The sequence below is a fragment of the Ailuropoda melanoleuca genome, chromosome 4 (genome assembly GCF_002007445.2).
Source record: "Ailuropoda melanoleuca isolate Jingjing chromosome 4, ASM200744v2, whole genome shotgun sequence".
Classification (NCBI taxonomy): Eukaryota; Metazoa; Chordata; class Mammalia; order Carnivora; family Ursidae; genus Ailuropoda; species Ailuropoda melanoleuca.
Genome location: NC_048221.1, coordinates 13,906,566 through 13,932,207, shown reverse-complemented (window position 1 = coordinate 13,932,207; position 25,642 = coordinate 13,906,566). Strand labels below are relative to the sequence as shown.

The following is a 25,642-nucleotide window of genomic DNA, read 5'->3' as shown; positions in this document are numbered from 1 at the left end:
TCGATGAAAGCATTTGACCCTCAGCAGGGCCATCTGGCCTGTGAGCCTCAGCTTCTCTGTGAGGTGAAGTTCATGGGATTCTTTGCAGACAGATGCCAGAAGTTGAGAAGACACTTGCCGTGCAGTGCTCCGCTGTGTCATTGGCACTCCCCCCAAGTCCACCCAGTTCTCTGACTCACCAAGTGCACTCTCTTAATCTCCAGGGCGGAGAGGGTTACAAATGTTCCCAGATACTGGCTCTTATTTCCTCTAGGTGCTGGCTGGGGTTGATGGAGATCAAGTTCAGAACCAGGGAATGCTGGGAGGGCGCAAACCGAAGCTAGGTCTTAATAAGACTTCACATTTCAGGGCTGGGCAATCCCCCTGCCTAGTGCTTAATCCACAACATCTCAAAGGGCTCCCAGTATGGAGGACTATGGAGGATGGAGAAAACACTAAGGCTCATACTGTGGATGTCACTAGCCTGAGGCTACCATTTGACTCATGATATTCCCATGATACTCCCACCTGGACCTCTCTCCCATACCTCCCCTGCTGTGGTTTGCTTCCCAGCCAACTCTAGGCCCGGTCTCCATTCTGCTCTCTGGACAAGAGGAGGACACTGAGGTCCGCTGAACATCTAATGGGTATCAGGTCCTTAATGGGCTGGGTGCTTCCCAAACACTATCACCATGACCTGATTTCCAGATGGTGGGGGAAGGAGACAGCACCTACTTTGCAGATGAGAAAACTGATCTTCACACTACAAGTGTTCCTTGCTGAAAGGGCCTGAGGCTGGGTTTGAATCCCTGCTGTTTTTTACTTGCTGGCCACCAGACCTTCAGCAAGTGACTCAAATTCTCTGTCTCGGTTTCCCCAACTACCTCCCAGGGTTGATGGCAGCACTAACAGGATGAATGGAAGTAAAACACTCACAACTTCACTGGTCCACAGCCAGCACTTGCTGAGTGTTGGTGATGGATAAACTGTTCTTGGGGCCTGTTTCCCTTTCTGTAAATAGCGTTTCATGGAATGTGGACATAGACCAACTATGGGTGGGGTTTGCCACCCAAAGAGGGAGATATTTATGCTACAGGAGTCCCTACCCACAGCACCCACCTGCCAGGCCCTGGGAGGGAGGCAGCAAGCTCCTGGAAGGTCCCACGGTACCCCTAAGGACAGTGCCAACTGAGGGAAGGGTCAGGCAGCAGCCCAGCACAAGGCTGCCTCTCCTGAGGGTGCCAAAGGCACTGCCTGGGCTCTGGCTTCTGTTCACTTGTCAGCATGCTGGCGCCGGTCAACCTCCCTGCTGCCTTCCAACAAAGGCCAGTAATGCCCCTTGGCATCAGCAACTGACAATCCCACTGTGGGCCCTTCAGCTGTGCCTGGCCAGGGTGCCTGGGATCCCAGCTCTTCCGTGTCAGCCTGGCTGGCTCTGGGCAGGACATTGTCTCTCTGCCCACCCCCCCCAATCTCCTCTACCCCTCGGGGATCCCTGGAATCATCTGATACAATGGCTGTGAGCCAGGCCTGGGCAGAGTGACAGGGCTTAATCAACAGAGGCCAGAGAGCCATTTGCCCAAGGTCAGGTTAGCAACGTTGGCAAGAGAGGAGGGGCGTGGAGGCAGGCCAAGCTGGGTTCTCATTGCACTGTGGCCCCTCAAAGGCCAGCAAGTCTATTTCTCATCTGGAAAATGGGGTTCATAGGCCCTGCCTCTCAAAGATGTGTTCCTGGGGCGCCTGGGTAGTGCAGTCGTTAAACGTCTGCCTTCGGCTCAGGGCGTGATCCTGGTGTTCCGGGATGGAGTCCCACATCGGGCTCCTCCGCTGGGAGCCTGCTTCTTCCTCTCCCACTCCCCCTGCTTGTGTTCCCTCTCTCGCTGGCTATCTCTGTCAAATAAATAAATAAAAAATCTTTAAAAAAAAAAAAAAAGATGTGTTCCTAAGCCAGGACCCTGGGTCCTTCCCTGGCTGGAGGGACACCTGCTGAATGTAGCAATGATGTCAACCAAGCCCGACTGGTTTCAAGGCAGTTTCACTCAGCAGTTTCACTCAGAGAGGCTGTGCCACTTATCCAAGAGCACACAGCAGTAGAGGCATAGCCTGAATGTTCTGGCCCCTCCCTTGTAGTGGTTTCCTCCTCAGCCCTGGTTTCAATATCAATGAGGATGGCAAGTACTCCTTAAGAGAAGGGCTGTGTGCCTTGCTGGGGGCTGTGGCCCTGTGTAGCAACACACTAAATCTGTTTTCGGAAGACGAGGCTGAGGTTCACCTGAGGTGGCAGAGCAGGGACTGGAACCCAGGTTTGGCCAACCTCAATGATAAGCCTACCCAACCTGGGGACTTCCAACAGACCCTGAGCCACGCCCACTGACAAAACCCATTTCTTCGGACTAAGGTGGGAAGGACTGATAAGCTGGAGCCCTGCCTCTCCCGAGAAGCCTGCAGCTGCAGGAAGGCTGGCAGGAGCTCAGGGGAGGAGAGCACTAGGGCTGTGGGGGCAGAGGCCTCTCCTCCAAACCACCCCCTTATTATTTAGGTATATATTCAAAACTATTTACAGGAAGCTGGAGCAGAGCAGGGAGACAGGAGCCTGCCTACATGCAACTCATGGGCAGTAGGGGACAAACAGGAAAGCACACAAGCAAGGCAACCTCAGATAGGCTCAGAGACACAGCACAAGAGGTGATGGGACCAGGGTACTAGTGAAGGGGAACAGCAGGGCATCTCCCCAGGAGGGAGCTAGAAAATGGTGCCAGGGAGGAGCCAGCCATGGGGAGGGCTGGGGGAAAGGTGCTCCATGCAAGGAATAGCATGTGCAAAGGCCCTGAGGTAGGGAAGCTGATGTGGCTAGGAAGACAACTAAAAGAGAATGTAGGGAAGATGAGGTTGGGAGGTGGGCAGGGCCCAGAGAACAGTTGGTTTTATGGAGAGGACAATGGGGAGCCTTGGGAAGACTGAGAGCAGAGCTGGGACAGGAATTATAGGAACGGCACCTCAGGCTTCCCCAGAAATGGGCTGGCACCACCCACCTCCCATGAGACAGATGATGATACATAAGGCTCACAGGGCCTACAGATTGCCCCGAGGTCACATGGGTGGCAGAAGTCAAGGCAGGGCAGCCTGTAGCAAGTACAAGATCCTCCTACATGCTGGGTGAGTTCCCGGTGGGGCAGTCAGGGTGAGGTGACTGGGTCAGAGGTTCATGTCAGCCCCCCTGAGCTGGCCGGGCCCTCCCAGCCAGCAGTGGGGAACAATTTGCCACCATGGGGAGTTAGGACTAGGGTGATGCCACCCTGACCCCAGCTATTTGCATCAGCCACGGAAACCAGGAGCCTTCTAGGAAAGGGCTTGAGCTGATATCAAGGACCAGATTCAGGCCCTCCTCGAGCTAGGGGAGATGAATGACAAGCAGTGGGCCAGGTGTTCCAAGAGAGGTGAGGGGCTCCCAGCATGTGGGCTGGAGAGGTCAGGTACTGCGCCTGGAGTTCACCAGGGCTCCTGAAGCTACCCAACCCTGACTGGGCCACATGGGATGAGCAAGCTGCTGGGTGACCACAACATGGCCCCAAGTGTAAATGCAGAGGAGTGCTGGGGTTTGCCAGGCACAGCTGCCTGGGGACCCCCAGAACACTTTGGAGGTACAGCAGGTATTTGGGGCACCAATAGTGATGTCCATACTACAGATGGGGAAACTGAGGCTCAAAGAAGGAAGGCTGCCCAAGCCACCCGGCGAGGAACGACCTCAAACTGCCAGGCAGATGAGTATAGGACAGTCCTAGGGTGACTGAAGTGGTGAAGCTAAGACAATCGGGTGCCTCCCATGTGCCCAGCTCTGCTTGCACACCCCTCAGAGGGGGCTCCATTTCCCCCCTCCCCATTTCACAGAGGATCAAATCAAGGGTCAGAGAGATTACGTCGCTAGCTCAAGGCCACAGAGCTGAGTGACACATAATCAGAAACGGTGGCCTTGGGGCTGAGACCCCAGGTGTGAACCACGACCCCAGCAGACTTGCCTGTCTGGGAGTGACAGCAGATCATATATCCCCAGGCTGTTCTCAAATTCCCTTTGCTTTCCTCAGCGACCCCATGGCCTCCCCAGACGTCTGCCCCTCTCCCATTCTCGGAGGCCACTGGAGGCAGCCCCCACACTCCACCGCGCTATGGAAAAGATCCCTCCATTGTTCAACTAACAGAGTCTTTTATTACTGGGCAGTACTGGCTGGCCTGGGACCCCTGGAGGCAGAAGAGCTTGGTCCCTGCCCTCTGTCCAGCAGAGCAAGACACCTACAATCCTTATTACAAGTGAGAGACAAGCAGGGGAGAAAACAGACTTGTAGGAGCCGAAGCGGGGTCCCCATCCTCCTGTGAGACTGGCCAGCGTGGGTCCCGCATTTCAGTTCTTCGCCCCTAAGCAATATTAAGGAGGCCCTTCTGGTAGGAAAGGGCACGGGGTGGGGGTGGGAGGGCAGGACGGGTAGCGCCAATGCTGTCAGCTGGCGAGGAGAACAAGGAGAAGGGAGGCCAGGACCCAGGGGCTGCTTTCTGCTGTGTAGATGTTTCACCAATGCTCCCTTCCCACCCTAGTCTGTACCTGGTGCCCACCAGAAAACACCTCCCACTGAGTGGGGGAGGAATCCGGGGAGTAGAGTGGCAGGACACAGACCTCCTCCCTGTTCCTGAGTCACATAACTCACCCAGAGCCATGGCCCAGACTGAGCCTGGGGTCACGGTGCCAGGTTGCCCTTCTGGCCAGTCCATAGCTCTCGCAGCTCAACACGGCAGCCAAGGTCCCGCAGGGCAGCTTTGGCCACATCCTCACAGTCACGATGGGCAGCACGGGCCTGCAAGATGAGTGCTTCGGCCCCCAGCTCCAGGATGGGCTGTGAGAAGGCCTGGCTGCGGGCCACCAGGTTACGGATCAGCATGCAGGCCTGTTTCTGGGAGGGAGAAGTGAAGGTGAGTGATTGTGCACCGGTGGGTGGGGTCCACTCTGACCCCAGGGCCCTCATCATAACATAACGGGGCAAAGGTGACCATAACCAACATATAGTAGGTGCCTATGCTGTGACTCATCAGGCTAGATTCATCTCCCCACTTTTTCCTCTCAGCTGCCCTGGGAAGCAGGGCTCATTTCCCCATCCACCAGGTGAGGAAATTGAAGCTCAGGGCAGTCAAGTGCTTGGCAGGTGCAGCTGATCCCTCAGGCATGGGACCCTCAGTCTAAGAGCAAGATTCCCCTGTGGCTGGCAAGAGCCTGGGCAAGGGCCCCAGGAAAGGAGGGCAGAGAGAGATTGGAAAGAGGGAGCTGTGCACAGGGCCCACCTGTCAATCACATCATCACTCATTCATTCACATCTGTGCCCTGCTTATCTGCCATGTGTGGGTACCACAAAGCACCCCACCATTGGGAGACTAGATGAGAAGTAGGTGAGCTGTGAGGGGCTGCCCAGCCAGGGTGGTGAGGAGTGGGCAAGGTGATGGGTGAACCAAGGGTACAGTGTTCCAGAGAAGACACCATCGGCAGCAAAGGCCACTAATGGGACAGAGCCTGGGGTGTCTGAGGACGAACACAGAGGCCCCTGTGCTGGGAGGGTATGCGAGGTGGGAGTCGGGGAGGTAGGGAGAGCCCTGACAGCTACAAGGAAGTGTGTGGGTTTCGGGCAGGGGCGCACGCAGCCCCGTCTACTGCTCGGCTTCACTGACTCCCCAGTAAGGTACGGACTGTGGGTCCCACGTGCTGAACATGAAGGAGAAGCCCATGGATGGTAGGGAATCTTCAAAAAGTCCCAGCAGATCTGCACCTGCTCTCCTCCCATCTTCTCCTCCTCTTCCTATCCTTCTAAAGGAACTGTTAGGAGAGGAAAAGATCAATGCAGGAAGAGCAAAGGTACAGGAAGACAGCCATGGGGAGAATTGGGTGCATTTTTAAAGAGTGGAAGCAGATGCCTTTGGGGCCTGGGAAGGAAGAAGACTTTGACAGGGCTGGGATGGGGACAGGGACAGGGAGGGCCTGGGTCCTGCCGCTCTGTACTGCCCCACCCTCCTGCCCCCGGGCCCACCTGCACCCCCGCCTCTCGCGGGTGCGCCTTCATGGCCTGCAATGCGACCAGGGCCCCGCCGCCCTCCATGATGACCCGGCTGTTCTCCGGCTTTCGCAGGGCCAGGACGCACAGGGCCGCGCAGCTCTGCTCACATACCTGTGGGGGTCACAGATGGTGGAGACAGTCAGATGCCTGTCATCCAGAGGGCCCGCCGTGGCCACCACTGTTAATTCCCCAGGTGAGTGCCCTGCAGTTTCCCCTGGAGAGACTGCTGCCAGCCCGTGTATACACCAGATCAGTAATAACAGGAATCATAAAAACATAAATCACGCTCTTAGGGGTGACGGTCTCAACCTAGGACTTGCGCGGGTCCCACCCCAGCCCTAGCCCTGCTTGAGGAAATGGGGAAGAGCACCATGCGAAAGCAGATACTGATCTGGGACTCCAGCCACTGTGCCCCACCTCGTGTGCCCCCTGCCTGGGGGAGGTACCTGGGGGCTGGCCAGGTGCTGGGTCATGGCGGCCACGATGGACTCTGTCCCGCCAGCACGGACAATGGCGTCCTTCACGTCATCGTTGCCTGCGATGGCCCTCAGGGCACTCAACACTTGCTTCACAAGGTCCTACAGGGAGGGCAAGGTGGGGGTCTGCTCTGGCCGGGTTGTCCTCCTGTGCTGGCCAGATGCTAACTGTTTGGTTGCTGGTTTGTGGGGGTGGGGGTGGGGTCTTGAGGGAGGGTCTGTTGCCTCACTGTCTGAACAACAGGTGGGGCCACCCTGGGTCACGTGGGCAGCCTGAAACGGCAGGGTTCTTCCTCGCTGCGTGGAAAAGGCAGGGGAGGCTGGGGGAGGTGGACCCTGTGAAGGAGCCCACCTGTGTCCAGGCCAGGCATTTGGACAACCTTGACACCCACTGCTCACGCACAGAGGGGGCATGTGGCTCAGGCCAGGAATCAAATCACAGGGTCCCCTGGCCACAGCTGAGTCCCAGGTGGGCAATGACCAACCTAAGCTGAGGACAGTTGACCAGATGCTGCTGGGACTGTCGACCACCCCAGTGAGGGGCAGAGCCATGAAAGAGAAAGAGAAAGCGATGGGAGGGAAACTAAGCCTCCACCCACCCTCTGACTGCCCAGAAGTACAAACAAAATGCATTCCCACATGTGCTTAAGCCAGTTCAAATTCAGCTTTCTGCCAGCTGTACAGGAGACTGGCTGATATCACCAGCTAGGGTTAGGGGCAATAGGACCATTGCTGCCACAGGACAGCGAGGTCCTCCCGCCCTAGGCCAGGCATGTAGAGAGGGGGTTAAGTGGCTGCTAAATGAAAGAATAATGAATAGGGGTCCCCACCCCATTTTATGGATGGAGAAACCGAAGCACCAAGGATTTGCCTCACTCAAGCATCACACCCATGAGCTGGGGCCTGGGCCTGCCCCTGCCAACAACCACTCGCATTCCTCCAACTACTGGTAGAAAATACAAAGGTGTTAAAGGACAGTAAGAGAGCGTGGGTGGATTTGTTTTCCCCTAAAACTCTACTTCCTGCCCTGAGGTCAATGAGAAGTGAAAACTGCACTTTGCTTCCAGGGTCAGCAGACAGGGCCAGTGTGTTCTGATTCAAGCTTGTCTGGGTGGCTGGGGCTCAAAGGGGCAGAGTTCACTGGCAAGTCTGGAACCTTCCTGCAGCATCAAGAGAAATGACAAATTAGGGGGGCTTCACATGCTAAGGGGCTCTGGACACCCACCTGGTGGTCGCTGCAGTTGGCCAGTAGGGCCACCAGGACACCAAGGCCCCCAAGGTCGACGACCTCCTGGCAGAATTCATTGCGGACGGCCAGGCGCGATAGGGTGCTGCAGAGCTCACTCAGGACACTGGGGTTGTCAGCGAATGCTGTGGAGAGGGAGGGAGAGGAACTGCTGGGGGCGAGGACAGGAAGAGAACCAGTCCCTGTTTCGAACCAGGAGCCAGCGGTCCTGGTACAAATCCTGTTCCACCTGGAAAGCAGGGCCCTTCTGCCAGGCAGGGCGGCCACACACACACCAGAAGAGCCCCACTGAACACCAGGGCCGCTCGGGCTTGCAGTGCCCCCTGCTGGCCGCAGAACACACGCGAACACGCCCTCCCCCACACCGTGTCCCAGATAAATTCCAGACCAACTGATGATCTCAACTAAAAAAAGAAAACCATAATAGTGCTATAATAAAACATCCAAGACTATTTTTATGTTCTTGGGGTGGGAATGACCTTTCTAAGTGCAACGGGAAACCCAGAAACCGTACAGGGACATATGGATAGAGTTGACCTGGGCAAAATTGAACACAGATGCCGAAAATGAAGCTCAGAGGCCCCAGGGAGGAGAGGCCTGCATTGAGACTCATATGGAGAGGTGGTAGGGGGTGGAAGGCGGGGGGGGGGGATGGACAGCCCTAATTTATACAGAGCTCTGTGACAGTCAGCTGGTATGTCTCCCTGGTCAGGGTGCTGCCCCCAGCCACGCCATGAGCATGAATCTGGATGGAGATATTCTCTAGATGTGGTGACTTCTGTGATCAGCTGACTTCAAGATGACCCTTGGTGGTCTGAGTGGGCCTCATCCAGTCAGCTGAAGGCCTTAAGAAGGAAACTGGTGTCTCCCTGAAGAGGAAGCAGCTCGCCTGAGGATTATGGTGTTGGCTCCTGCCCAAGCCTGCTCCACGGATTTCAGACTCACCAGCCCCTCGGCCACATGAGCCAATTCCTTGAAACACACACACACATCCCACTGGTTCTCTGGTAGAACCCTGACTGATAGGAGCTCCTGTCAACAAATGAGAAAGATATAAACTCCCCCTCAGAAAAGCAGCTCGACCTTGCAGATGGCTGGACCTGTTTTCACCCTCTCAAGAGGGGTGAGACTGAGGCAGGCCTGCCTCTCCAGAAGACAGAGCTGGAGTCACACAAACAAGCCTAGCTACAGAGCCAGAGCCACAGGCAGGCTAGGAAGAACTCATTCTTCTAGCACCTGTGCACCAGACTACTGTCAGGCCTTTTCTGGAGAGTACAGCAGACAGGGGGGCAGGGAATTTCGGGTCAGGACATCAGCGCTGTGATCCCCTAGGGCTGGCTTGCCTTGGTCATCCCAGTCAGGAACACGTACGTGCATAACAACTTGAGGCTAAATATGAATGAAAGTGTAACCTCCACTGGGGACCAGCCACACTCCCCCATCTTTGGGAAAGCCCCTTATTTGTCCCTTTGGGGAGCTCTCCTTTCTACGCGTTCTCAGTCTGTGTGGGTAGATAGAGCCAAGCCCCTTCTTCAAATGGCTCCAGAGATGGGCCACAAGATCTGATCTTGGCCAATGAGCCCTGGCTTGGAACTCTCCTAAAGCAACCAGGAGTAAGGACACTGTTCCACTAGGGCTGCCATGTGGGTGGTAGTAAGCCAAAAGAGGCAAGTGGAGCTTGGAGCCAGCCATGCGTGAAGTAGTCCTAAAACCCCACTCTCATTCGCACACCTGTTCCTACCTTTGGCAGCCTCAATGAGTACCTTCAAGCCTCCATTCTCCTGCACAATCATCTTGGCATGGTCGTGGGCATGGCCAAAGGGTACACGGATGTCATCGTCGAAGGTCATGACTCGGAGGGCCCAGCAGGCCTCCCTGACCACGTCGGCGCAGTGCCCATGCCGGGCGATGGCACCAGTCAGCAGGGGCAGCACACCGGCCTTCACCAGGCTCTGCCGATTCTGCTCGTGCTTCAGGCTCGCATGGCACACACAGCGGATCCCAGAACAGGTCAGATCGGCTGCGTCGGCATTCTGGGCCAGCGTGACCACCAGCAGCTGCAGGCCCTGGGTGTCTAGGAGATCGGGCTGGCCATCGGTCAGGGCTGACAGGGCGTTGAGGGTCTGGAGCAGGAGGCCCTGGTCACTTGTTGCAGCAAGCTTCAAGGCGGCGAGAAGGATGGGGTAGGCCCCCTTCTGGGCCGCCAGGAAACGGCAAGCCTTGTCCTGCTTGCACTGCTCAAAAAAGCGGGCAAGGTACGCAGACACTTCCTGGGGGCGAGAGCGGGCCACGGACTCCTGCAGGTCACCTAGGGCCTAGAGGACACAGGAGAAACTTCAGTGTTGGTTCAGCCCAAAGAGGTTCCACAGCAACAGTGTTGCCCCCCTGTGAGATTGCCTCTCCTAGGATCTAGGCCCGCGGTGGACATTCAGTCCAGCCGTGGCAGCTTCCACACTTGGGCTTTTAGGAGATTCGACCTTCAGAGGCCACACAGAGACAGAGAGCCCCAGCTATCTCAGGGTCCCTCCACGGAGCCACACACATGGGTGCAGACACAGACAACACTCCAGCCCTAGCTGCCATTGCAAGAGGCTCCAAGCAAGACCCGCGCAATCTGGCTGAGCTCAGTCCACCCAGCCGAACTGTAAGGAACAAGAAAATGACAGTTGTTTTGGGTTGCCTACTATGCAACTATAACTAACCGACAAACCCTCCAGAGGCCACCTCTCCAAGGAAGGTGAAAGTTACCTTTGCCAGACCGGCCCACACCAGATGTCTCCTGTTTGTCTCTCTCATTCACTCCACAAATATTTATCTGCCAAATGAAACCACACCATATACACTGTTGATTTACCCAAATTCAAGTCAAAGCCCTTGGTGGGGGGGAGTAATAACGAGAGGAAACAATCTGGAATGAGCATCCGAGTCTAACTGCCATTCAATTCCATGACCTCCAGACCAGCCTCAGCAATGAGCCCAGGATGAACCCGAGCCTCCTGGGGCTTACAAAATCACTGGTCCCTGGCCCCAGGGAGGGCCGTTCTGCAGATGCCATCAACCCAACCCAGAGGGCTGTGATTTAGCCACCACTGCCCTGAATGGCAAGGATGCCTGTTGGCTCACCTTCCTTGAGCTGGACTTCACTGAGTGTATGTTGCAACGACACAGAATATTAATAGGCTAAAAGCAGAGAATGTGCCTTGAATGGACATTCGCCAAAGAAAACACACTGGCAGCCACTAGGCATACAAAAAGATGGTCCACATCGCTAGTCGTTAGGGAAATGCTCAAAAAAGTAAATATAAAATTACCACATGATCCAGCAAACCCACTTCCAAGTATATACCCAGAAGAACTGAAAGCAGTCTTAGAGATGTCTGTGTATCCGTGTTCATAGCAACACTAATTCTAGTAGGCAGAAGCTGGAAGCACCCAACTTTCCATCCGTGGATGAATGGATAAACAGAATGTGGTCCGTCCACACGATGGAATATTATTCAGCCACAACAAGGAACAAAATTCTGACCCAGGCTCCAACACGGATGAACCCTTCTGCTGAGTGAAAGCAGCCAGCCCCAGAAAGACAAATACTATGTGATTCCACTTATAGGGGTCCCTAGAGGAGTCACACTCAGAGTGGCAGGAAGTAGAATGGTGGGTGACAGGGGTTGGGGAGGGAAATAGGAAGTCAGTGTTTAATGGGGACAGAGTTTCAGTTTGGGAAGATGAGAATGTCCCAGAAATGGAGGGTGGGGATGGCGGCACAACACTGTGAAAGTACTTCATGTCACCAAACTGTCCACTTAGCGATGGTGAAGATGGCGGATATGCGTTATAATATGTTTTACCACAAACCAAAAACAGAGGATGTAGCATTGGAGCAAGAACCTGGCAAGAAACCTGAAAAGCTGCAGCCCAAGTGCCCTTAAGACGCACAGTGCTGGAGTTACAGCACTCTGGGTTTGGTCAAGGAAGAGAGGAAAAAATAATGGCCACACACTGCACACTGGTCTCCATCCGGTTTGTGGGGAATCTCCTCTTGCCTTGGATGGCATCCGGAAGGCGAGTCTCTGCGTTGGCTAAGACGGTGGTCCTCACAGTCCCTAGGTGCTGCCTGAGACCCCAGACCCCGCGGGTGGCTGAGAAGAGGACAGTCGCTGAAGTGAAGATGGCAGAGTCAGCTGTGCTCCACCTGTGACAACTTGGCGTGGTGACGGAGGCTCTGTCCACCAACCCGGGGATCACTCTCTGTCACTGACGGCCTGAATTCTGAAACGCCTCGCATATAAGACCAGTCCAGCTCATTTTCTCCTTAGAGAGTTCCAAGACTTCTTCTTGGTTTTGTTTCTATAAGTCTGTGTGCAACAAATTTCCTAACTGTGGTAGACTCATTTCAAAAGGCATCACAGAGTTGAATTTTCCTCCTACAGATAAGTATTTTTCATGCGTCGGACACACAGCAGCAGACGTCAATGCTTCCGCGCATGAGAAGGGGCTGGCTCAATGGCAAGGTGAGAATAAGGCCGGGAGGATATGAAACCCAATGAATGTGGCACCTCCCACACGGGAAAGGAAGAGAGGGGTTTGGAGGGAGAGACAGGACAGGGACTTTCAGATTTTGCTATAAATGCTTGAGTATTGCTTATGTCTTTTATGACAAGAACACGTTCACATTCTTCTTCAGTAATGAAAAATAAAATTTAAAAGTCGAATTGAGAAGAATAAAAAAGCAAAGGTTGTAAACAAAAGTTTTCTGTACTGTTGGTAGAAGACAGCAGAGCTGTTCCCAGCTTGAGTTCCTTGGGAGAGGGACCTGGGTCTGGGTCCCAGCTCTGCCCCTCACTGGCTGTGACCACAAGTGAGTCATTTATCTTTAGAAAGTCTCAGATTCCTGGTCAGCAAAATGGGCTAACAACAGGTTGAAATAATATGTTTTAAGGATTTAGCACAATGCTGAGCACTTAAGTGCTCAGTGATTATTAGAGACTATTGTTACAGAGACCCTTCATATGTAAAGGGCATCTACAAATCAATAAGAACAAGATGAACAACCCAGTAAAAAAACTGCCAAGACAATAGATTCATTTCTTACTAGTAAATAAGTCAAAACAATGAGATAATTTTCTCAAAACCTCTGTGAGGCAGGAGATGGTGAGAACCTTGAGAGCATAGAGAAGTAAATAGGCAGAGCTGGGTTCATACCCAGACCTGTGTTCTCCAACTTCCTCTTTTATCACTTTACTCTCTTGCTGTCAGGTAGATCATTTTTTTCTCTTTGGATTACCCATCTGTAAAATGGGAATAATAATCCCCACCTTGCAGGGGTTTTTGGGAGAATAACGGAGATAGCACAAAGAAAGCATCTTGCACAGAACTGACTCCACAGTCAGTTCTCAATAAACACTACAGCCTTTTGCCTTTTTACCAACAGCTTATTATCACTGTTTGATGGGTGACCTTAAGGATAGCATTTAACCTCTGTGACCTTTACCTTCCTTGTTTCTGTGCTGGAGAGCGAGGGCAGGCTCTGGGCCTCTGTTTCCCCATCAGTTAAGTCAGGGATGACACCACCTACCTCACAGGCCAGTTTTAGTGCTAAAGGGGCAGGCTGTATAATGTGCTGGTGAACAGTCAGTGCTCAACAGGTGACAGCCTTACTGTGATCCCACTCTCTTTCTGCAGTTCCTGTCCATCTCTGAGCAAACTTAGTGGTTGGGAGGGTCCTCCCAGGAGGTTCTTCCATGGTGCTCTCTGCCCCAAGGTGGCCAACTAGGGCAACCCAAGCACAGTCCATCCCAAAAGGGCCCTCAAATGTGGACTCAGGGAGCCCTGGCTGCAAGCTCAGACTCCCATGTACATGCTGGGTGCCTGCCCTTCAGAACCTGCATCTGTCATCTGGGAACCAGTGGAAAAGTGCCCCTAACAGACTATTAAACAGTGATGTGTGTGGAACCACATGTGTAAGGTCAGCCATGCCCACATGGGCCACCCCTTCCTACCTGTAGGATGTCGTGTGTAGGTTCCTGGGGTCCATCTGCAGAGACTTTGGGCGCCAGCTTTATAATGTTGCTCAGATCAACCCCTGCGGCGGGGGAGGGGGGTCAGGAAACAAGTGACAATCATCATCCTCATAGGCCTGCCAGAACATACCTCATGTCCCTTCTTTTGGCACCACCCCACTCTGGAGGCCTTGGGGGGGGGTCTGCCCATCTCCCCACCCCAACCCCTCCCTACCAGGGCCCAGCAGCCACATTCATACAAGGCATGTAGGATAGGGGGGGGGGGGTCTTTGCCCCTTGGCCCTGTCCAACCAATGGGATCAGAGCAGTAGTGAGGCTGCAGGTCATCACTGCAGTGAGAGACACATTCTACCTGGTGGGCTAAGGGGGGAGGGGACCCCACAGCCTTTTCCCTTGGGGCTCCCACTGTTCTTACCCCGCTGCACCCCCACCCTCCCTGGCACCCCCCCCCCCAAGGGAAGCCTCCACTGCACAAGACACATCTGGGTACTCCTCATGTCCCTGGTCAGTATCTATATTCCATTCTGTGCCAGGGACACCAGCCTCTGACCTCTGAGGTTTGGACCCCCTGAGCTCCCTTGCCCTCTTGTGTCTGACTGGCTTGGCCAATGGGGAGTAGGACTTCAGATCAGAAGGAGTGGGAGGGTGGGGTATTTATTCCCAGCTCCCTGCCTCTGCCTCTGCCAGATGACTCCCTACCCCCCCCCATGGCCTGTTGTGGGGCCAGGGAGGTCCCTACTGTGGCCGGCAGGGTCTCCTAACCCTGACCACACCACTGTAAATAAATAGTCCCCTCTTAACCACTGTCCCCTACAGCCTGTTTTGAATATGCCACAGGCTGGTGACCAACACCCCCTTCTGCTCCATGAACTCAAGCTGGAGTGTAGGTGAGGCAGGGAGGCAGGTGGCCCTGTTTCTTGGGAGGCAGTCAGGAAAAGCCTCCTCGAGGATGTGGCAATTAAAATGAGACCCACCTTGAAGGATTCAGCCCTGCAGATGTCTGGGTGGGGTCAAGGCAAGTAGAGGAAGGGCAAGAACAAAGTGGGAGAAGGTGGCCAGCCTGCTCACGGCAGAGTGCAGACAGGGCGACAGGGCCCAGGGCTGCCATGACAGGCAAGACAGAGCCATGGCAGGAAATCATTCTCACACATTAAGAGCTGTGGACTGGAAGAGACTTTAGGGCAAAGAGCTAGACCAGCGCTGGGACAGAGCCACAGTGCCCTACCTTGTGATTCAAACTGTTCCACGGCCTCTTTTACTGCCTCCTCTGGCCCCATCTCAAACTCTTCAATGTTTTCACGAACAGCTGCATCGAAGGTCTCTTGGGTGATGCGCTTAGAGGCCATCTGCACTTCCTGTGCATGGGGCGGCAGGTGCCCGCCGGATAGACACTCTCCAACTGAGAAATCAAGGCAGGAAGAAAGCTTCACTGACGGTGAGAGGACAACCACGAGCCTGGCTATCACTTAGGGAAGAGCTACCAGGGCCCAAAGCCTAGGACTGCCCGGGAAAAATTCTTACAACCTGGGTCACAGAGAAGGCTGATAGCCCACCATCTGCAGAGCTTCTAAAAGTGCAGAAGATGGCAAGTAGTTTACATTTTATCGAAGAAAGAGAAGATGTTAATATAGTATGTGTCTTTCAAGTAAAAAAAAAAGGATACAATAATATTTTAACAATATTACACGTTATATGTTACACGATTGTAATAAAATAGCACGGTTATGACGCTACATTTTATGTAATGTGTTATTGAAGATATGCAATGTTTGTTGTAACATGTAATACTATAATTATACGATATTTATAGTTAGGTATTTCAAATGTAACTATGTAATAAATCTACTTATAATGGTATCCTGTTACATCAATAAAAGTTTTTTAAAAAATTAATAATAAAATGGAAAGCTAAATCAAAAACTAATAGCTACCATAAGGGGAAGTAGGGAAAAGGGTGATGAGGACAGGACTAGAAGCTGGATTATTCTCTCCAAATGCACCTCGTTTCATGGTTGTTGTTGGTTTTTTAAAGTTTTATTTATTTATTTGAGACACACAGAGAGAGAGAGAGAGAAAATGAGTGGGGGGAGAGGGGCAGAAGGAGAAGAGCGAGAAGCAGACTCCCCACGGAGCAGGGAGCCCAACGCGGGGCTCAATCCTAGGACTCTGGGATCACAACCTGAGCTGCAGGCAGATGCTTAACCAACTGAGCCACCCAGGGGCCCCCTCTGTTTCACGGTTTTAAGGTTAGAACCCATGTAAGTGCTTTATGTAGTTAGGAAAAGAAATAAATCAATATAAACAAAAATAAAAATGAAAACAATCCCTAAAAATCAAGAGTAAAATGAAACCCGTGAATCTAACGGTATATCTACGTGGAATTTAAAATACAGTGATAGAACCATATATTCTTACTGGGATGTATGATAAGGGTAGAAAGAAGTATAAAAGAAAACCTTCAACACTTTTCAGTAATTGTGTTATTGGAAATGATAATAGTAACGTTATTTGGAAGCCACTGTGGATATAGCAGATAAGTAATGTTTATGTCCTCAGGAATTAGCATAAAAGAAAAAAACATTCTAACACAAAGAAATCCAAAAAAAGTAAAAACTCAGAACTAAATCTGAACTGGAATTATCAATACAAACTCACAATGTATTTTTCTCTTAAGCAAACAAAGAACCAATTGTCTAGTGATAGCAACTGAAAATGTCTACAGGAAATAACACAACAGCGGTAGTGAACACCCCGAACACCACCAATGGTCTCAAAGTACCATTCTCCCAACAAAGAAGACAGGACTCCTGGAGGAATGGCTGAGTCTACAACGGAGAAGGAAACAGGCCAGAGGAGCCGAGCCAGGAGCATCTTGTCAGACCAGAAAGCAAGGAAGCTTCTAAAAACCATCAGGGTCATGTCAAAGGACTTGGGAGCAAACCCTAAGAGACGCTCATGGGCCCAAGTGACAGGTGAGCACCAAAACAAAATAAAACAAAACAAAACACAATAGATATCAAAATCCACGCATTCATAATAGTTCTAACACACACCATGCTCGTTTTGCTGAAAACTGGCAAATAAAGAATACAGCATTCATCCTACTTCCCTCACATAATTACCAGATTATAAAGAGGGGAAGAGGAAAAGTTTTGTTTTGTAGATGAATTCCAACTAATTACACACAACAGGGCAGATTTAGACGACAATCCCCATAGGTTGCAAAACTGTAAGGAGCAAAATTGATGGGGAACCTGAAAATGAGGGGACAGTACCCTCGTCCGCTGTGTGATTTCACATCACCAGAAGAGAAACCCAACACCACCTGCCTCCAGACAAGAGTGAAATGCACCTGTGAAGTCATCTTCCCAAACACTCAAACCCATTCTGACCATGCTTCCAATGGAACTTTCTGTGATGATGGAATATTCCATATCTGTGCTGTCCACGTGGGTTCTAGCAGTTGAAATGTAGCTAGTGTGACTAAGGCACTGAACGTGTAGTTTATTTTTTTATTTGAGAGAGAGAAAAAGGGCATGGGGTGGGGAGGAGAGTCAGTGAGAGAGGTAGAAGCAGGCTCCCCGCTAAGCAGGGAGGCCGATGCGGGGGCCGATCCCAGGACCCTAAGATCATGACCTGGGCAGAAGCCACTGAGGCGCCTCCTTTTTCATTTACTTTTTTAGATTTTATTTATTTTTTATTTTAAGTAGGCTCCACACCCAGAGTGGAGCTCAACATGGGGCTTGAACTCACAAACCTGAAATCAATACCTGAGCTAAGATCAAGAGTCCGGGATGCTTAACTGACTGAGCTCTCCAGGTGCCCCTACCACTCTCTCTTTTCAACAAAAGGCAAGCCCAGAGCCTAACAGGGGTTAACAATTCCTTTCATTTTGCTTCTTTCACTATATCTACTTTGTTTTTTTTTGTTTTTTTGTTTTTTTAAAGATTTTATTTATTTATTTGACAGAGATAGAGACAGCCAGCGAGAGAGGGAACACACAGGGGGAGTGGGAGAGGAAGAAGCAGGCTCACAGCAGAGGAGCCTGATGTGGGGCTCGATCCCACAACGCCGGGACCACGCCCTGAGCCGAAGGGCAGACGCTCAACCGCTGTGCCGCCCAGGCGCCCCGGGGGTTTTTTTTTTTTTTTAAAGATTTATTTATTTGAGAGAGAGAGAGAGAGAAAGACAGCATGAGTGGGGGGAGGGACAAAGGGAGAAGCAGACTCCCCGCTGAGCAGGGAGCATGACGTGGTGTTCGATCCCAGATCCCAAGACCCTGGGATCATGACCTGAGTCTCAGCCAGACGCTTCATCTACTAAGCCACCCAGGCGCCCCTCTACTTTGTTTACTGAGGTAATACTAAGTTTCCATTAAAATACCTCACTTTTTAAATTTATAATAAAGTCTCAAGAATAGTACAAAGAGCGCCTATTTCCTCCTAACTTTAGTTGTTAGCATTTTGCCAAGTTCATCTCTCTCTGTGAGTGTGTGTTCCTGCACACACAGATGCCATGTGAGAGTATGCTCCAGGAATCAGATCCTTCCCTCTTAAAGACGTCAGCATGAAATCTCCCAAGAAAAGGACACTCTCACACATTCGATGTGCAACTAAAATTTAACACAGGAAATTTAACAGTGATACATTACTCTTTTCTAATGTACACTCCATGATCAACTTTCTCAATTGTCCTAATACTGTCTTTCAAAGCAATTATTTTTCCTGGTCCAAGTCTGTTAGAGAATCGTGCATCACAGAAAATGTTAGGGGAACAGAGGCACAGGCAGTACTAGGACAGCAGGAGGGGAATGTGGCTAAAATCCGAGCACAAATTTGGGCTGCATGGGAAACGGCCACTCAAGCCCATGCTCCTCTTTCTGGAGGTGGCACAGGATGTGAATATCCCATCTGGGTTTGCACAGATGTTTTGGTGGAGGAGGAGGACAGGCTCTGGGGCCAGCAGGGGGGACTTGAATCCCACGCGCTCCACTTGACCTCACTGTTGGTCAAGTCTCTCTTGTGTGACATGGGGATAAACAGAGAATCTACCTCATAGGGCTGTAATGAAAATTCAACCAGTCAATTCCTATAAAGTGCTTAAATAGGATTTGGCACAGAGTAAGAGCTCAATAAACATAGCTACTGTTCCTTTTTCTTGTTGCTTAGAGGTAATTCAACCAGTTTAATTGGGGGGAGAGGCACAAGGGCATCAAACACCCCACCTTGCTCCCTTACAGATGGCCCCCCTACTTCTTTCTGCCACAGAACAACAAGGATCCGTTCAGGGGTTGCTAAAGATTTCCATGGTCAAAGGTGAAGGAAAAGAGGATTTTCTGTTTCAATAAAGAGCTTCTCGGGGAGGCACCCAGGCTGGTATGTGTGTGGGGGTGTTCTGAGGGCAGGAACTTCCCAGCTGGGACTGTTGGAGGGACTCTATTCCTGACTCTGCCACCAAATGATACTTCTACCAGCCTGGCCATGCTTCAGACCTGAGTGGGCCAACAGTGAGTGGCCACCCTGTCACAGAGGCACAGTCCTAAAGGCGAATGTCAATTATGCCTACTTTACAGATGAGAAATCTGAAGCTCAGAGTGGGGAAGAACCTGCCAGAGATCACAGAGGCAGTAAGAGGCCTGGCCATTAGGCCACCCTACTTCATTAACACCTTCCCTCCACCTGGGTTCTCTGCAGAGTTTCTGCTAGTGCTTCTAGGCCGCCTCCTCCTGGGTGCCTTCCCTGACCACTTAGAACCTGTATGTGTTCTCTGGCCTTGGCTCCCCTACCCCCATTAACCTCACCCTTCCCAGTACTGAGCTCAGAAGATCAATGGCCGGCTCTGAGACCACCTCTTATGGCATATCCTACAGGGGTCCCCTAGGTTGGGCACAGGGCTAGGTGGCAGAATGAAAGTACATAGCTGGAGCTCACGAGAAAGACGGTGCCTAGGAATGGTCGTCTCGGAGCCACCTGGGAACAGTCCAGGCTAGGACGGGGGGAAAACAGCATTACCAGTCCCCATTCAGCCCTGCAGATGTCTGGATGGGGTCAAGGCAAGTACAGGTTATTTATTGGCAAATAAAGAATACAGCATTCATCCTACTTCCCTCACATAATTACCAGATTATAAAAAGGGGAAGAGGAAAAGTTCTGTTTTGTAGATGAATTCCAACTAATTACACACAACAGGTCAGATTTAGACGACAATCCCCATAGGCAGCAAAACTGTAAGGAGCAAAACTGATGGGGAACCTGACAATGAGGGGACAGTACCCTCATCCGCTGTCCCCATGTGCAGTCCCCATGATGGGTCCAAGGTGTGCTGGAGGAAAGAAAGGGAGTTAGCAAGACCCCAAAGGACAGCCGGTTTCCCTTTCTAAGCCAGGGTTCCACTCACCAAGAAAACGATGCCCTGACATGGCAGGGACTCTAATGACTCCTCATCTTCCACCACCTGACACACCCACCCTGGTTCAGGTACAATCCTCCCTATGGGTGACCTCACCAGCTTCCTCCCTGCCACTCTCTGTACTTCTGTTCTCCACTCCGCAGGCAGGGAGAAACTTGAAATCACAAAGAGGCCTCACTGCTCAAAATCCTGCACTGGCGTCCCAACTCTATCAACAAAATCTAGTCTACTTACCAGCACTTTCTCTACGTGGACCTTATCTAGGTCTCTCATCTAGACCTTCTCACCTGAGCTTTCCCACCTCTTTCCCATCCTTCCCAGCCACCCAAGGGACGCTCTTAATAACCACTCTGGTTAAAGCAGCTCCCTCCTCCTACCGCATCAACCTCTTTGAATACTATATCTACCTGGAGTGACATGGTTCATTTATTTCCTTTTACTGTCTAGCCTCCTCCCCGATTAAATTTAACCTCCACGAGAACTGGCGCTCAGTCAACTTTGTTCACCACCTTCCCCCCCTACCCAGGATGGAGCCAGAAACCCAGCAGGCACTCAGTACACAGATTATGAATTAATCAATAAATGAATTAAAAGAAAGCGGAGGCCAGGGAAATGGGGGATTTTGTCCCCCGGCGGCTTCTGTAAAAGTCATTCCCCAAAACCAAGTCCCCGAGGGGGGCGCCACAGTCACCAGCCCGACCCCGCGGCGCCCACTCCCCTCCCCGCGCGAGGGAACTCCGCAGCCGCCGCTTCTCACCCGGTTTTCGCAGCCACGTGAGGGGAAAGGGTGGGGCTCGCGACTGTCACCGGCAGAACCACCTCTGGTCCCTTCCGGCCACCGTACGGGCGCAGGCGCGCGGGCGCCAACTCTCGTCGGCCTCCCTCAGCTCCACGGACCGCTCCCGGAGTGATCAATAGTGACCGCGAGCACAGGTAAATCCACGAAAGCCAACAGGTGTGGAGCGGCAGCGTCTTTGCCACCTCTTCCCGGCCGCTCCCCGTTGCCGCCGCCCTCCAGAAATTAATCTTTCCCCTCGGGAGGGTCTGTCCTGAGAAGCGAGCAACGCGCCTGCGCAAGGGGACTTGGCGGCGGCCGCCTGCGCCTGCGCACCAGGGCTCGGCGGCGGCTTGCGCCTGCGCGGCGCGGCGCTGCGGAGACCGTTGGCTCATTTGCATGTCCCCGCCTCGCGCGGGCGGCGGCGGCGGCGGCGGCGGGTGAGGAGCCTGAAGCGGTGGCGGGGGCCGGCTCCGCGCGCGGTGGGTTCGGGGTGAGGCCTGGGCCCGGGCGTCGTCGGTGGGCGGGCCCCGGGGTGGGAGGCACGGGCTCGGGTTCGGCTCCGGGGGCCCCGGGTTTCCGCGATGACGCCGCGAGCTCGGCCTTCGGGCTGCGCGTCGGCCGCGTCCCCGCCGGGTTGGCCTGGGGGGCGGTATTCGGCCTCCCAGGCCCGACGTCCCCTTTTCTTCGTTCTCCGAGGCCGGTAGGAGGCGGGCCACGCCCGAAAGGGTTCATTCGTTCATTCATTCCACCCGAGCCCGGAGCGTCTCTGTTCGTAGGGGGATTACTGCGGCCGACCGCTGTATTGGGCTCTACCATTTTTTACCTGGTTCAGTCCCCACGGCAGCCCCCACCGTTAGCTGCCCATTCCATGGATGGGGAAACGGAGGCGCAAAAAGGTTCGGTTCCTCGATTTGATCCGGAGCCGCCTGACTGGGAGACCCTGCCCTTCGATAGCAGAGAACAAGGGGCGCCGCAGGAAAAGGGCTTAAGGATGAGAAAAGGGGGTGATGGTTATAAGAAATGGCTTGAGGGAAGGGCAGGTTTGGGTCTTGAGATTGGAGGTTCCAAGATGGAAGGGATATTTTGCTTAAGGACACCGTCACTGGGTTCCTCGGTGTTGCTTCTCAGTCTTTTTCTAGTCCGTCTTCAGGGCTTTGTCCCCACTCCCAGTGCCCTGTTTTCCAGGTTCCAGTCTGGGCTGTCTGACCTTGGGTGGGTCACTTAGCCCGAGTCTTTCTCTTCTTCTATATAATATTCATAACAGGACCCTCTTTTCACTGGGTTGTTGGAAGAAGTAAAGGAGATTGTGAGAGTCCCTTTCCTACAAGAGGACCTGGTACAGAGCAAGCTCTGTCACTAGCCAGGGATTTCTCCACTCACTTGTCGAGAGGCTGTTCTCAGAGGGCAGGTCAGTTCTCAGAGCCTCTTTGCGTGCCTGTGAAATAGAAAAATAGAAATGGGAAAGATTGCATCTCTCCTGACCACCATTTGCGAGTGTTATGCTCCCCGCTCCAACACTGTTACGTTCAGTTGTGTCTGTTGCTTCATTGCAGTTCTCCAGTAAACCCCAACAGATAGGGATTCTGAGGAAATGGGCTCAGAGAAGCAAGATAGATTGTTTAAGATCACCATGCTTGTTTTGCTCCTTCTAACCAACACACCTGTGAGCTCCCTGAGGGCAGAAGCCCTCTTAAAATAATGCGGCCTGCCTCTGAAGCACCATGTTGAATTATAGATGACTGTCTCATTACTTAGAGGATTAGGTGAAATTGAGCAGGCTGTGTGAGCGTTAGTTGTCATTCTTAGTGTCTTTTTTTCCCCCTCTCACTACAGGTCAGAGAAACATGGCAGCTAGGCGAATTGCACAGGAGACTTTTGATGCTGTATTGCAAGAAAAAGCTAACCGATATCACATGGACCCCAGTGGTGAGGCCGTAGGTGAAGCTCTTCAGTTTAAAGCTCAAGGTGAATTAAAGTGCTTGGTTTCTTTGGGGGGAGGGTAGTTATTGGGCATTCTTTTAGGGTCAGGACAGGAGGATATCAAAGCCTTGGGCAAACTATTCAACTCCTTCGATCCTACCTTCCTTATTTCTTAAGGGAAGATAAAGTTATCTCTTGGTCTACCTGTCAAATCATTATGCAGAAGTGGGTATTATCATTATCTTAAGCTTCTCTGCCCCAGGCACCCTCCCCCACCTAAAGAAGGGTTCTTGAATCAATCTCCCGGTTCCATCCCCACCACCGCTGGCCAGATTTGAGCTCTTTCTAGTTCTCGCCTGGATTATTGCAGTAATCTCCTGAATGGTCTCTCAGTTTCTGGCTCCATTCCCCTCAAATAGGCCCTCCCTGACGGATCTATTAATGCCAGACTTGCTGGGCTAAGGCCCTGCTTGGACTCTTGGGGCTCCGCATTTCGGGGTTACATCCTCAGACAAGTGCAGGAGCAACCAGGTAATAGGTAATAGTGGTGTGTACAAGACAAGGTAATGGGAAGTTGCCAGGTGTAGGCCTTGCCTGAAAACATTCCCCTTAGAAAATTTTGAAATGTCATGCCGGCAGAATCAAAAATGGTGCACACATAGTTTGCAGGATGACAGGGAGGTCCTCACCATTGCACACAAGCCTCCCAGCCCTCATCTCCTTGCTTTTGGGGCTCATGTTTCAGTGACACTGTGCTGCCTGTTTGTGCTTTGAATCCCTCAGCCTGGTTAAGTCTCTCAGGTTCTAAGACCCAGCTTGCACACGCCTTTCTCCAGGAAACAACTGCAGGCTTTGAGGTTGATTTGAGTGCTCTGGGCCCCAGGGAAGGGCACTGAGCACTCCCTTTTCTGAGGTGGGCCAGCCTCTTGCAGGCCTCCTACAGGCCTGTGCTGCTCCCTGGACCAGCCCCTGAGCCAGTTTCCACTGAGGAAACTTCCTCAGTGTTGATCGAGTGAGTCTAAGTGCTTGGGGCAGGGATAACTTGTATACTTTGGATGTGGAGAAACCGAAGCCTAGAAACTGTCTTCAGACAATTTTTAAAAATGCTTGAGTGTTTTTATATAAAAACATTCATGTTACAAGGGGTTTGGAAGAATTAAGAAGTAGTTAAGAGTATAGGGCACCTGAGTGGCTCAGTTGGTTAAGCCTCTGCCTTTGGCTCAGTCATGACCCCAGGCTCCTGGGATCGAACTTCACATCGGGCTTCCAGCTAAGCGGAGAGCTTGCTTCTCCCTCTCCCTCTGCTGCTCCCCCTGCTTCTGCGCGTGCATGCGCATGCTCTGTCTGTCTCTGTCAAATAAAATCTTAAAAAAAAAGTAGTAGTTAGGAGTATAATGTAAAAGTCTTTAGCTGCTTCTTTACTCCTCAGAGGTAACCATATCTGTGGTGTTTTGTGAGTACTTCAGTTCTTCTATGATAGGTTTACGTAATCCTAAATACTTAACATATTGCTTATGTATATACGCATTTATGTGTATATGTTTATACATGTATACACACATATGTAAACGTGGAGATTTTAAGATTTTATTTATTTGACAGAGAGAGTGAGAGAGCCCAAGCAGGGGGAGCAATAGAAGGAGAAAAGCAGGCTCCCCACCGAGCAGGGAGTCTGATGCGTGGCTCGATCCCAGGACTCTGGGATCATGACCTGAGCCAAAGGTAGATGCTTAACCATCTGAGCCACCAAGGCACCCCAAATCTGGAGATTTAAATCTTGTTTTATTTTTATCTAGAGACTCAAACATCAATGTGTATCTTAGTTTCCTCAAGAAAGATGAGAGGCAGGAGCTGTACTAGGAAACCAGCAGGATGCTAGATGGTTCCAGAACCTCCACTTGGTCACAGAGCTAGCTGCATGGTCTGTTGACTGGCCTTTCACTCTGTCTGTTCTAGTCTATTGCCTTACAAGGCATCTGAAAATCCTTTTGTAGCAGACTCCATCCACCACTCTTCCTAACACTGCTGCCCTAACCGTGCCATCGATAGCCGTCAATACGTGGATTATCCCAGTGGACTTTTTGCTGGAACATCCATATCCACTCTTGTACCTGGTGGTGAATTCCCTACACAATAACCAGTGAGGTCACCCCTTTGCTCCAAACCCCTTAATGGCTTTCCATCTTGTTCAGAGTAAACTGTAGAGTCCCATTGAGGGCCTGACTTGATCTGTTATCCCATTCTGTTCACGTAATGGTTCCCTAACTTTGCTGCTTGTTAGAATCACCTGGAGACCCTTTAAGATTTTACTTGCTTATTTTAGAGAGCTAGAGAACACTCGAATGTGCATGGGGAGGGGCAGGCAGACTCCACACTGAGCGTGGAGCCCGACGTGGAGCTCAGTCCCATCAACCTGAGATCATGAGCCAAAATCAAGAGTCTAATGCTCAACCGACTGAGACACCTAGGCACCCCATGGGGACCCTTTAAAAACCCTAATGCCCAGGCCACACCCCATCCCAAGTAATTAAATCAAGATCCCTGGCGATCCCCAAGTTCTCCAGTGTGCAGTAGAGTTTAGGAGTCACCTTCTTACCTCTTTGCACCATGTTCCTCTGTTCCATTCTAGCTACACTTGTTCCCTGCTAGTCTTACCTCGGGGCTTTGTCCTGATACTTCCTCTGCCTGGAAGGCCTCCCTCATAACTGCATGGTCTGGCCCCTTAA

General features: G+C 52.0%; 2 protein-coding genes across 7 annotated transcripts in view; one reads left to right on the top strand and one right to left on the bottom strand.

Moving 5' to 3' along the window:
• Window positions 1-161: 161 nt before the first annotated feature.
• Window positions 162-21,309, bottom strand: ARMC6 (armadillo repeat containing 6). 6 transcript variants are annotated; one of them, XM_034658105.1, is made up of 9 exons: window positions 20,976-21,307; window positions 15,036-15,209; window positions 13,790-13,872; window positions 9,532-10,105; window positions 7,770-7,915; window positions 6,515-6,646; window positions 6,042-6,179; window positions 4,677-4,919; window positions 162-298 (listed from the first exon to the last, which is right to left on the bottom strand). In XM_034658105.1, exons 2-8 carry the CDS (start codon window positions 15,154-15,156, stop codon window positions 4,707-4,709), a joined length of 1,407 nt encoding a protein of 468 aa, XP_034513996.1. In that variant the 5' UTR covers window positions 15,157-15,209; window positions 20,976-21,307; the 3' UTR covers window positions 162-298; window positions 4,677-4,706. The 6 variants fall into 6 exon arrangements, with proteins under 6 accessions (XP_034513996.1, XP_034513995.1, XP_002912785.1 ...); XM_034658104.1 differs by lacking the exon at window positions 162-298 and adding an exon at window positions 4,164-4,389; XM_002912739.4 differs by lacking the exon at window positions 162-298 and having other exon boundaries at window positions 4,164-4,919.
• Window positions 21,310-21,338: 29 nt separating this feature from the next.
• The window catches only part of SUGP2 (SURP and G-patch domain containing 2), a 34,893-nt gene continuing 30,589 nt past the window's right edge, over window positions 21,339-25,642 (top strand). The window contains 2 exon segments of the mRNA XM_034658103.1: window positions 21,339-21,433; window positions 22,830-22,961. Coding sequence (XP_034513994.1) covers window positions 22,841-22,961 — 121 coding nt within the window. The 5' untranslated portion in view covers window positions 21,339-21,433; window positions 22,830-22,840.